General features: G+C 39.1%; 1 protein-coding gene and 1 long non-coding RNA gene across 3 annotated transcripts in view; both read right to left on the reverse strand.

Moving 5' to 3' along the window:
- LOC117464040 (uncharacterized) overlaps nucleotides 1-12,679 on the reverse strand; it is a 32,797-nt gene extending 20,118 nt beyond the window's left edge. Inside the window, exons 1-16 of the mRNA XM_071206642.1 lie at nucleotides 12,463-12,679; nucleotides 12,079-12,145; nucleotides 11,928-11,960; nucleotides 11,498-11,758; nucleotides 10,438-10,656; nucleotides 9,828-10,082; nucleotides 9,452-9,712; nucleotides 8,515-8,817; nucleotides 7,910-8,173; nucleotides 2,207-2,458; nucleotides 1,951-2,070; nucleotides 1,844-1,859; nucleotides 1,653-1,741; nucleotides 1,452-1,502; nucleotides 1,313-1,369; nucleotides 1,053-1,131 (exon numbers count right to left, since the gene is read on the reverse strand). Of these exons, the coding sequence (XP_071062743.1) occupies nucleotides 1,053-1,131; nucleotides 1,313-1,369; nucleotides 1,452-1,502; nucleotides 1,653-1,741; nucleotides 1,844-1,859; nucleotides 1,951-2,070; nucleotides 2,207-2,458; nucleotides 7,910-8,173; nucleotides 8,515-8,817; nucleotides 9,452-9,712; nucleotides 9,828-10,082; nucleotides 10,438-10,656; nucleotides 11,498-11,758; nucleotides 11,928-11,960; nucleotides 12,079-12,145; nucleotides 12,463-12,474 (2,339 nt within the window). The 5' untranslated portion in view covers nucleotides 12,475-12,679. The remainder of the gene's footprint in view (nucleotides 1-1,052; nucleotides 1,132-1,312; nucleotides 1,370-1,451; nucleotides 1,503-1,652; nucleotides 1,742-1,843; nucleotides 1,860-1,950; nucleotides 2,071-2,206; nucleotides 2,459-7,909; nucleotides 8,174-8,514; nucleotides 8,818-9,451; nucleotides 9,713-9,827; nucleotides 10,083-10,437; nucleotides 10,657-11,497; nucleotides 11,759-11,927; nucleotides 11,961-12,078; nucleotides 12,146-12,462) is intronic.
- LOC117463827 (uncharacterized) lies at nucleotides 5,475-7,898 on the reverse strand. Of its 2 annotated transcripts, XR_004553973.2 has the most exons (4): nucleotides 7,023-7,898; nucleotides 6,857-6,921; nucleotides 6,388-6,455; nucleotides 5,475-6,283 (listed from the first exon to the last, which is right to left on the reverse strand). It is a non-coding gene; the product is annotated as an uncharacterized lncRNA (long non-coding RNA). The 2 variants fall into 2 exon arrangements; XR_004553972.2 differs by having other exon boundaries at nucleotides 6,857-7,898.
- Nucleotides 12,680-12,772: the final 93 nt, after the last annotated feature.

A 12,772-nucleotide genomic window follows, 5' to 3' on the forward strand; every position in this document is an offset into this window, starting at 1 on the left:
TGTAATTCTGATCATTTATCATGCATTAGTCTCTAGAAACACAAGACAAATATCAGGATTCTTTGGTAAAATAGGCATCTTGTAAACCTCTAATATTAGATGTTTCCACTGCTTAAACACTATAGTAATAACAAGGGCAGATGATTCAAAGTGACACATTTTTGGTCACATCTCAGCTCTTGCACCTCTAAATTCCTTCTGTCGCCTCAAAGCATGACTGTACTGGATCATAAAAGGGAGGATGATGAAACCCATCAAACACCTTGTGAAAATAAAAATAAAGTAGAAGCATTAAGTAAATCAAGTTTATTGATGCAAAACAAATCATGCATTTTTTTTTTTTTAAATACACCTAGATTAAAGCCATAGCATTTCCTTTCAATGATTTGCTATTACATTCAAGGTGGGGTAGGTAAGTTTGAGAAACCGGCTCGAGATACATATATTTGTTATATTCCATGGAATGCTCTTAACATCCCGATAGCAATGCATATATTAAGTGCTTTGACAAAAAACCATAAACAAATTTCATCTGTGGAAGCCGTAGTACTGTAAAAAGCACGACCAATCATCTGAGCCGGCCCGGCTAAAATAACTGGATGGCCTACCTGCCTGTCAGCCTTCCATCTGGGCACAAACTTACCTCGTGCCCTCATTGGTCATGTGCGCGTTTGTTGTGTTGGAGGAGGGGCTCTGTAAGGAACTCTAAAGGAAGGGGCAGATTTCGGCTGTGTATTTTCAAATTCTAGCGCACTCGAGCTGATTTCTCCAAAATTACCTACCCCACCTTTAACTGTACAAAATACTGTCTGATAAATGGAGAGCAAAGCTGCAAATAAGGTTTAATAAACAAAGGTTTAGTTTTGGTATGTTGTTTCCATTCGTCTTGTCCTTACAGAAGACATTGTTCGATCTGTAAGAAACCAAAGAAGAAAGAGATTACACTTTTTAAAGAATTAGGGTGTTTCATGACAGATTACTCCTATTTACAACATATTTAACAATATATGAAATATATAGAGAGATTGATCTGAATACTTACATGATGTCACGCTGCATTTTTACCAAGAGCTGTTCCTGGTTTGAGCTCAGAATAAACAGTTTCATCTGCTGGTGCAGGACTTGACTTCCCTATGAATTAAGAGATTATTATTATTTATTTTTTTACAGTATTCCCCCAGTTAACAATGAAAATGTACTGGTATACACAATCCTCCGGTTCATTTGTCTTCCCTGTTAGACGGATCAGGAGAAAGCATAAAAAGACAATACTTATTGCATGTTTTTGTTAGAACATAATTCAAATACTCACCCTTCTTAGAAATGTGTTTGAGCTTGAGCACAGAATATGTGACATCCGTGGATTCATCTGAAATGTACAATTTATTTTATATTTAAAAGAGTGATCCTTGAATTGTCATATTCCAGTATTTATATGTACTATACTGTACCATTTGCGGGTTCTTCAGGGCATTTGACTGTTTCATAGAGACAAGCATTATCTGAAGAGAAATCAAAATCAAACCAAATATATAGTAAAATCCCTTTATATGAACTCTTACATTTTTTAAAACAAGTAATGAGAAATGGATATGCTACTCGGTTAATAACGTTAACAGTAAATTCAAAAAATATTAAGGATTCAGGCTGACCCTGGAGAACAGAAGCATATTCTCTTTGGTTAGTTTCGTCTTGGTTGATCATGTGGTCTGTAGCAGGGCCCTGATTGGTCTTCTGAGATCTGGTGGGAAAAACACATGTAGTAAATGAAGTGGATTTATCAAAGGAACATATGACTGCTGTCCTGTTCAAAATTAAAAAAAAAGTAGAGTTTTGTACCAACCTGCTATAGCATGAATCTGTAAAAAAGAGAAGACATTTGCTGCTTTTTTATTTATGTGTATGTGATTACATTAAAGTCAATCTTATATCAGAAGAAAATGATCTTACCTTTTGACTTTCTGTATAAATACAGTAACAGCAGCAGGAGAATAATCAGTAAAACTCCACAAAGCAGCCCAACGATCGGAAGAATGGGAAATTGAGAGTCTTTTCCTGGTCCGGACGCTGCTAATTTAAGTAATCTTTATTAATATTATATCTCTAACACTTTCCTGTAATAGTTTAATTCAAATGAAACTAAGCTTTCTATATCTCAGGCTGTAACACAGCTTACAAAAAAGGAAGGGTTTTAAATCATACTCACATTTTACTGAGAACCAACTCTCTGGTGACGTCCAACCATCTGCTGAATCTCTCTGTTTACATTTATAAAAGCCTTCATCTGACTTTGACACTGCAGAGATGGTCAGCTCGCTTCTGGTATCGTTCTGGATGAGTTTGTCATTTTTATAGAAATCCACATTATAAACGGTTTCTGTCTTTAACTTGCAGCTAAGAGTGACAGGACGTCCCTCAGCCACAGGACGGACAGGACTCACCAGGATAATTTCACCATCTGAAAAAAAAATCAAAGAATATAAAGGCTTTATCAGAGACATCAGCTTTTGCAGGTTTAATATGTTTATGCACAACTGGGCTAGTCTGGCGGAAGCTGAAATGTCAGGTAGATGTTTGAGGATATTAAATCACATAGAATATTATCTTTGATCTTTCAGAGAAGTGACCCTGGACTTCACTTCGCATATTAGCCTTTTTTATTCATTTTGAAGAGACGTTGTACGGTGGCCGGCAGGTGCAAACGCGGAACAACGGCCCAAAACGCATACATAAGCAGGAAACACCTGCAAATAATGAAATGAAAAACAAACAAACCCTGAAAACAAATACAACAGAAAAACGCCGCATTTACAGGAATGATGCAAACTAAGTACAACAAACAAACCCCGAAAACAAATGCAACAAAAAAACGCTGCAAATACAAAAACGATATGCAAAGTCCAAAGCAGGTACAAATCCCAAAACACATAAAAAAAAACATTCCGGAAGTGCTCCAGGCCTCTAGGGGGCGCGCTACGTGGAACAGATTGATGTCTGACCAGACATAGAAGAGGCTTCTCAATACTCAAATTTCCCCTCCTCGACTCCTCGGTCCTCCGGTAGTGACCCGGAAATGAATTTCAGCGTGCCATTTTGAAGGACATCTCATTTCTCTAAATGCACACCGAGGACCGAGCGTCGAGGAGGCTCTCTGGAGGAGCTATAACCGAGGATACACTGATGGTTCCTCCACGGCTCCTCCGCGGATGCATTTCCGGGAACGGTGGAGGCGTGACGGACGGCCGGACTTATCTCAGCCAATGACAGCTCTGCATGCATTCCGTGGATATTATTTTAGTAACTGCTCTCATGGCGATGCGATGTTTCCAGAGAGAACAGCTGTGAGGTCCGTGCAGAAAGCAGAGCAGTGTGTAAAATATATATCACTCAGTATAACAGGCCTACTCTCTTTATTTGCTTTAGTTTAGTAGATAACTACAAACAAAGAGTCGATATTTTTCTAAGACCATTTAGTGCTTCACATAATAAAATACACAACGGCTGTAGCCTGATTATGCTTTAGGAGCTGTAGGTGTGTGTGGTACAGTGTGTAGGTGTGTTTTACAGTGCGTAGATGCGGTGGACAGACGGGTCTCAGTTGGTTTGGTGTCCTCTGCTTACTTTTAATACTTGTAAATACAACTTTTGGTAATTTCAATTCCCCATTTCAGCGACCAGAGAGAGGGGGGGGGGGATATATCCAGTCTCTGATTGTGTTACGTTATTATGAGAGTGCTCTCATACTTTAAATTGTATATATTTATATAAATATATTTGTGTTTGTCCGCATCTGTAGCCTGTTATTGTCTCATTATACCGCACTGTGAATGAATTCAAAGTAAATATATCATGAACACATCTGTCCATCAGACAGAGGGCTGCTGTGCCTCCTGTCATCATTAATGGACGTCTCTTTAAAATGACCTCTCAGAGGAGAGGAGTTCTCATTTCTCTAACCGCCTGCTGCTTCCCCTCCTCTCTCCTCGGTTCCCCTCCTCAGTCCTCCGCTCGCATCTCCTGTGGGAGAAACGTCCACACCATCACGTTTTGTAATGTGTGATGTTTAACGTTTAACGTGATCACAAACTCATCCAGAGCGATACCAGAAGCGAGCTGACCATCTCTGCAGTGTCAAAGTCAGATGAAGGCTTTTATAAATGTAAACAGAGAGATTCAGCAGATGGTTGGACGTCACCAGAGAGTTGGTTGTCAGTAAAATGTAAATATGATTTAAAAAAAACTCCTTTTTTGTAAGCTGTGTTACAGTCTGAGATATAGAAAGTTTAGAAAAGTTAATCATTAACATTCATTAAGATCACGTTAAACGTCCACACAGCCGCGTTAAAAAAATCTTGGAGGTGGGCGTGTGTGAAGCTTGAAGATTTTTTGCGAGCAACGCGACCAACAACCAATCACATGAATCTCCCACCCCCGACATACAAAGCAATAGCAATGTTAAAACGAAGTCAACTGGATATAAAATCCCCAAACAGGCCAAAACCTACCAGTTTCACCCACTGTCTTTGCCACCTCCCTCCATGCCTGGTTCCTCCGGTTTGTATCCCGGTAAGTTAATAGGGACTGGTCATAAAGAACCGGGTGACTTGTTACCGCAATAACTAATTTCTCCTCCATTTTTAGGAATATAGATGAGCCCCTATGTCACTCCCAGCTTGCACGCGGTTTGATTGGCTAGCGCTTGTACTGTCAGATTTGCATAAACGGGATTTGATTGGCTGACGCTTCCACCTCAGCTTCAAAAGTTGAACATTGCTCAACTTTTGAATCCTGAAAATCCTGGAAATCGTCGCTTTGCTTCCCACAATGCAGTTTGGCGAATGGGCAGAAGCGTTGGAAGATTTTTTAACGCTGCTGTGTGGACGGGCCATAAGTCTCGAGGAGGGGAGTCGAGGAGAGGAGTCGAGGAGGGGAAATTTAAGAATTGAGAAGCCTCTAGAGAGAATGAAAAAGAGTGATGGAAATCGGGAGGAAAGAAAGTTCATTTAAGTGGAGAAAGATATAAGAAGGTAAGTTTTGTTTTGATACATAGAGCGTCATATTTATATAGCTAGCGTTAGCGTGCCTAACTACTACACCAGCTGAGGAGAGCTTCACGTGAAGAGAAGACAAAGTGAGGGAAGAACATTGTTAAAAGAGATGACAAATCAAGTGCAGGCAAATAACACGGGAGATAGTGAGTACCGCGGAAAAAGGACATTTGAATTCTTAGCAGTTTGTTTATATGTATGTATTTGTGTATGTTGCAACTATACAGAGCTTTAGCAATTGCCTGTAACTATGGTCATGCTAATAAAGCTATTTAATTGAATTGAGAGAGAAAGAGAGAGAGAAGTGACAAAATGTGAAGAGGGACAAAGTAATGACAGGAGAGTAGTGTGCATTAGACATGCTCAAGAACAAATATAGAGAACACATTCAAGGAGAGAGAGAGACAAAACACAGATTCAACGGTATAACATGATGTATCTTTCTATTTATTTAGTTAACCACTATTTAGACTAGGTGTTTTTGATTGACTTGATTAAATGGATTTACTACATCAATGTATGTCTTTTCAGGCCGCCATGTTTTGTCCTTTCTGTGGCCAGCATCTGGGGACAGTTCAAGTGTTCTGTGGCTCCTGTGGCAAACATGTACAGTTTTTGGCAGAAGTTGAACACAACAGTAAGTTCACTTTTTTGTATTGCATCTGTTTCAAATGCAAGAAATAAGGATTCAACACACTACTCTGTTTAGAATACTAATTGGCAGATGCATACACTATTATCAGCATGAAGGACACATTTTCTCATTGTCTGTTTATGTGAAATATGTAGAAGCCACCATTAAATTGTCGACCAATGCATGATTAAATACACAAAACAGCTTATGTTATACATTCATAATCGTGCATTAGTTCTATCTTTATAGAGAACATTATACATTTAGAATCAGATTTTGAGACAGTGAGCGGCTGGGAAAGTCACACCGCCATGGGGCACAAACAGTTGCTGACGTGATGTTTTCTTCATTCTCAGGCTGTCCATAAGGAGGGTCAGGAACTCACGCTTGGGATCACCAGTGTCCACTCCATCCTCAGTCTGTCCCTCATCATCAGTGAACTTAACTGACATCTCATGAGAGGGATCGAATGAGGCACCTTTGAAGCCGCGGATTGCTCCATCCCACATATTGGCTCTATTAATATTGAACCTGCTGCAAGATGTATGTTATTTTTGCAGAGAGTTCTGCAACAATGTCCTCCGCAGTCAGGTATTCTGTGCTGGGAAAGACAAAGTGATGTATTGGAATATTAAATGATGAAGCTAGTAAGAAGATTTACAGTATAAAATAGAACAATTAAGTGGTAATAGTAACAATTAATACCTTTGCTCCATTTTGTCTTCTGGCTCAGACTGGCTATCAATAATGATGCATACACATTTGTGTAGTTGCTGCAGTGAGAAGACAGTTGAATAATTATTTTCAAATACATAATATATGCATGACAGTCATATTTACAAAAGGATGTCGATCCTCTTCCCGTTTTCTTTTCAATACATTGGGTTATAAACTGACAACAGTACTTTTGGCATACTCCTGCACAATCCTTGTAAACATTTGAAAGAGATGCAACAAACAATATCTGATCTTCGAAAAATATTTGTGGGTGTTTTTTGTATCGTCTTCACTAAGATGTCAGATGTTGTGGGTGTCATTTGGAAATGTATGAAAGTATAATTGTTCTGCTTCCTGGCAATGTTACCCACTGTGATTGGAGGCTATACAAACAAACGTAAAAATAAAGATACACACCAAACAACTGTGTCACGATGCAACTGTCAACATCGTTTACCTATAGAAGTGGTTCTGACCCGGGGCAGACTGGACCTCTTCCTGGAATGGGGTTGGTGCTCCGTCCTATTTTTACCCAGGAAATAAGTACACACCAAGGTATTTATTGATTTCATTTTCACAAATTCAAACCTACATGGTATAATTACATTTTTAATTAGTCTTACCCGATCAGACGTTGTGGTGCCTGAGAGGTCTGATAAAGGTAAACAACAAATATATTCAAACTACTGTACTGTTAAAACATTCTGCTTCTTGTGGCACAAAATAATATGTTGACAATGTTTTATTTTATTCGTGGAGTGCTCACTTTTGGAACATTTGGAATGTCCCACACCTGCATACACACAAATGACTGACTGAAATAAAATAAATTCACTTTAATTAAGAATAAAAGCCACGATAAATCCAAACTGACCAAGGTACATTATATTGTTGACCGTCCTTTAACTCTCACATTAGGATTTACATTGGGGCACAATAATCAAACTCCTCTCTGCACCTATAATATATCTATATGATGTCAAGAGTTACATTTATGTGCACAGTGCTGTCTCTTGACTTGTAAGCTCTTTCACCAAACAAACTAACGCTAGCTGGGTAAATATGACGCTCTTTGTATCAAAACAAAACGTACCTTCTTATATATCGACTTTTTCCACTTCGATCAATTTTGTTTCCTCCGGCTTCAATTTGCAGCACTCTTGTTCGCTTTCTCTATGTCTGGTCAGACATCAATCTGTTCCACGTAACGCGCCCCCTAGAGGCCTGGAGCACTTCCGGAATGTTTTTTTTATGTGTTTTGGGATTTGTATGTGCTTTGGACTTTGCATATCGTTTTGGTATTTGCAGCGTTTTTTTGTTGCGTTTGTTTTCGGGGTTTGTTGTTTTTCATTTCAGGATTTGCAGCTGTTTCCTGCTAATGTATGCGTTTTTGGGCGTTGTTCCGCTTTGCACCTGCCGGCCACCGTACATTTGGCTAATGCTTGTCACCTTCACATTTCAAAACAACACATTTCTTCAGAAACAAACATTTTAAATAATTAAAACTCACCATCTTTAGTGATGTTGACTGCATTACTAAACTGTCCTGTTTCAGACTCACACCAGAACACTCCACTAAACCGGCTTCTGGTTATTGTGCATGTGGATCCAGTCATTGTCCCCCAGGAAGAACAGTGACGAAGGTTGTTATATTTCGAAAACCTCCTCACTCTCCACTCAGTGGAGTTTCCCTCGCAGTTCAGCGACACAGGCGTTTTGGTGAAATGCTGCACACTGTCAGGACTCACTGTGAGAGACGCTGCTGAGTTAATATCTGAAACACAAAAAAGTGACAAACAAAGCATTTATGTATATTGAAGGCAACTTGAACATTAAAAAAACAAGAAGCATTTAATCAACAATAAAGAGTGAGTGTCTAATTAATTCATGTAATGCATTTTTTAGAGAATTGCTGAATGTAAAGAATTTGGAGTTGTTTGTAACATTGGTGAACTTTTATGTAAAACATGACCAAAAGGCATACAAAATATCCCAAAACTCACAAAAGAGTTCAGGGCTTCAAACCTGTACCACAGCTTACAATTGACCTGGTCCTTGTGTGAAGGAAAGCTTACCAAAATAAGGGAACAAAAAAAAAAGTCAAATTATACTGACCTCCAGAGCAGACGAACACAAGTTTGCTGTACCAACTGTAAAACACTGGGTCTCCTCTTCCTGCTCTGCACACATATCCTGCTGTGTGTGTTTGTCCAACAATGATGAAGAGATGCTGTTCAGTCCCATTCTCGCTGCCAGGTAGCAGCTCATAGCGGTAGGAGTTGCCTGATAGTCTGGGAACAGCCTTATACCAGTAGAAGCTCCAGCCAGCAGAAGGATGATCAACCCTGCAGTTCAGAGTTACTGAGGCTCCAGGACTCAGCCATGATGGAGACACAGAGAGGACAGGCAGAGGTCTTTCTGTTGGAAAGTGATTTAATGATAACGTTATTATTTATAATGGTATGGGTATCATACACTCCTTGCATCCTACATATTTTCTACAAACCTGTAAATCACATTCAAGGGTTAACTCTGTCCTTACTATAATAACAAAATAAAATCATATTTGTATTTACTGTTATGATTCCGTTTTGTTTTGTTTTTGTTGTGTGCTTTTTTGTGTTTTTTCCTGTCTCCCCCCCCTCCCTTCTCTGTTTTCCTCTGCAGGGCTGGTTTGTGACAGGGAGTTGGCTGGCTCCTCCCAGTAGCAGACGAGGCACACCTGTTTCCACTCACCTCTTCACCTGTAGATAAAAAAGCCCGGTCCTCATGCCACTTCCCTGCCAGATAATTCCCTTGTGTTTCGACTCTCCGGTGTGTCTCGCTGCTCTCCTCGTCTTTTGGATTTATTGTGTGGATTTTTGCCTCCTGTGCCTGACGACTCAGTGCCAGCCAACTTCCTGACTCCACTGCCGTATTTTTCTGTTCTTCTGCTTGAATAAAGCTTTTTGTTTTTTACCATCTCTCTCCAGTCGTTTGCTTTAGGGTCCAATATTCTATAGGCCTTAACATTTACAGCAAAACAAAAGTAAACTGATGATGTATGACTTACCGTTAGATACTGTCAATGTGAAAACATCACTCCACAGCGTTTCAGACATTTCACCTTTCAGTCTGCCCACACACTGGTATTTCCCACTTCTTGATGAAGGAGCAAGGTGAGATTTCTGAGATGTGTTTGACCCAGGTGGCCTCCAACAAACTTCCCACTCATAGTCTCCTCCATCCTCAATTTCACATGTAAGAGTGATCGGTTCTCCAGAATATATTTCAGGCCATTTGGGTTGCAGGGTCACAACGGCCCTGTTTGTGACTGTTAACCATCAATGAGCACCGAAAACAAAGGCAATGTTAAACATAAAACATAGAATTGTTTGTGTAAAATACATCATTTGCTTTCTGTATGACATATTAGGTGTTTTAATTACCGACTGCATCGCTGTACTCTGTGTAGTAAACAGGGTTTCCTCTTCTTCCTCTGCACCAGTAGACGCCTCCTCGTGAGACACTGATTCGGTCATTTGTGAGGAAAACAACATCTTGTGTCTTCAGGGGTTCAGAGGTTTTCCCTTTTTTGTACCAGAAGTATCTCCAACCAGAAGCTGATGATAGTCCTACAGAGCAAGTTAGAGTCGCATTGCCCCCTCCTGGAAATATGTCTCTCAGCTGGGCCTTTGGTTTTGCTGTTTAATGTAGAATAAAGGTACAAATGTTTACAAAATGTTAGTTATTGTCCCGGTAAATAAGCCTAGCTTGACAAATAATACAAATGTATAATATATCTTATCCAGCACTCTTAGTAATATTAAATCACTGTATGTTATAGTGAAAATATAGAGAAATAAATATGCTTATATTTCTATTTATAACCACTGAAGTAGTTGGTTAACCTCGAGTAGAAACGGCCATAAAACGGGGTGAAAATGTAAAAAGCCTTTTTTTTCTTTGTCCAGTGTTTCTAAGATTAGGCAGATAGTATAATTATGTTTCATTTTGGGTTTACTAAATGTCTGAAGCTTTTAGGTTTAAACTACTTACTTTCAGTTCTCAGTGTTATTGGTTCAGATTCTTCATCGCCAAATCTACAACTGTAAGAGCTCCCGTCTGACATTACTTGAACGGTGTTTTTTGCCATTAATGATCCGTCTCTGTAGAAGGCAGCATTCTCCTCTCTCTGAGTACGATGCCGACAGCGCAGAGTAACTGATTCTCCTTCAAACAAAGTGGACGCAGGACTTTCCAGGATCACGTTTTTATCTGTGTAACACAAATGATTCATTATAATAGTATAACAATTCAATTAATAACACATTAGTACAAACAAATACTTCCAGTTATGAAGAATACATTTTCACATTTCATGAAAAAGGAATACATTTTTACCTGCACTGTTTGAATAGTTACTGTTAAGCACATTAAGGTGGATTAATTTCTGGAATATATTGGTCTTTCTTCATAATTTGTCACAATTAACAAAAGTATAACGAGGTTTGTTGGTAAAGTATTATCTTAATGTAAATGCTTTGATGTAAGAAGCTGAGTTTTGTAAGAGGTATTTTTCTTCTTATTTGAATACTCTTTAATTTGCGATAACACAAAGCACAGGATTTTATAGTATACTTCACCTGCCTATACAGCGTCAGTGGAGCTTTTCAAACGTTAAAACATTAAAATAATTTACAGATTATATATTAGAACTTGTCCAAACTGCGTGTTCATATCAACATGTCCGGCAGTGGCCAGTTCAAGTCCCCGACCAGACCTAAAATCTGGAGTGTGGACTGCTACTTGGAGAGGTCCCAGTTCCCCTCCTGCCCTGCCATGGTGCCCTTGAGCAAGACAACGGACACCCCCCTTCCACCCTCACTCCCATTGCTCCCCGGGCGCTGTGCAAAAGCTGCCCACTGCTCCTAGTGCTAGACTCCTGGTACTAGGATGGGTTAAATGCAGAGGCCAAATTCCACTGTGTGTGCTCTGCATGTGTGACCATTAAAAGATGGTTTCATCCCTCCCAATTCTAACTATTAACATGGCTCCTTAATTAAAATAAATTGCTTTTATTGAACTTGGTCATGGTGGTATGACTTTGATCACTTACCCGATACAGTTAGATAGATTGTATTGCTTCTTTTTGTTGATCCCCCATGCTGAAACAAGCACTGGTATTCACTACTGTAGCCTGAAGTTAGAGGTTGTAATGTTCTGAATTTTTGATTGCTGGGAGAGAAAACTTCTCCATGTCGGTTGTGGATTGAGTAAAACCAGTCGCTGTCTTTGCCGCCTGTAATGTCACACTTGAAGGTAACAGACTCTCCGGTAAAACAAGTTGTCCAGTGTGGCTCAATGGTCAGCACAGCATCTAGAAACCATCACAAGATACATGAAGTAAAATGTGTTTTCTTTTTGTCAAAACATTTATAATTCATTGACAAAACGGAACACACAAAAAAGAGGATGTTGTTTGGAGAGTTACATAGGTAGATTTTACTTTATTTGGTAAACAAAAAGAAAGAAAATGGTATAATTACCTTGAGCTTGTCCACGGTAAAGTAAACTCAGCACTAAAATAAGTTTGAAACTACATCAGACATTATTAAAAATTAAAGAAATCAAACATATCATAACCTCAGGCATTTATAAAGATGTAACAATGGAAATTAAAACATTCAAAGTACTCACAGAGAAACCCCAGTAGGCAGAGCCAAGTGTGTCCCATCTTCACATCCAACACTGATAATCTGCTGCTCTGTTTATGAGAAAGTCTTCTACTTTGTTTAAATAGAAAGATTGAAACTGCATATGAAGAGGAATCAGGAACTACAGAGAAACAAATGCAATGACATTTTGGAAAAGGAAGTTGTTTTTTATCTTCTTTACACAGCCTGGGCTTCCTTCCCTTTTAGACAAAGCTAACAAAACAGAGCGGCTCTAATATCACCAAATGTACAACAAGTTCGAGCCACATGATCTGAATCAGACATGTAACAAATAATGTTGTAGTACAATGTTTTACACTAAATAGAAGTACACAGAAAGTAAGCATACATACATTGTCATACTCACTTTATAATCCATGGGCTCTCACACCAAAACAGAACATTTCATATGAAAATGGGTGTGTGTTCAACAGCCTGTATCACAAAGTTAGACAGCGTCACCCACATGAAGTGTCTCATTGTGTCTTTCCAGATGTGAGTGTAAAGAGCCAATGTCCTGCCCCCTCCTCTAGAGATAGATCTACACTGAACAAAAATATAAACGCAACACTTTTGTTTTTGCTCCCATTTTTCATGAGATGAACTCAAAGATCTAAAACATTTTCTATATACACAAAATAACCATTTCTCTCAAATATTGTTCACAAATCTGAAAA

Source organism: Pseudochaenichthys georgianus, chromosome 18 (assembly GCF_902827115.2).
Source record: "Pseudochaenichthys georgianus chromosome 18, fPseGeo1.2, whole genome shotgun sequence".
Taxonomy (NCBI): Eukaryota; Metazoa; Chordata; class Actinopteri; order Perciformes; family Channichthyidae; genus Pseudochaenichthys; species Pseudochaenichthys georgianus.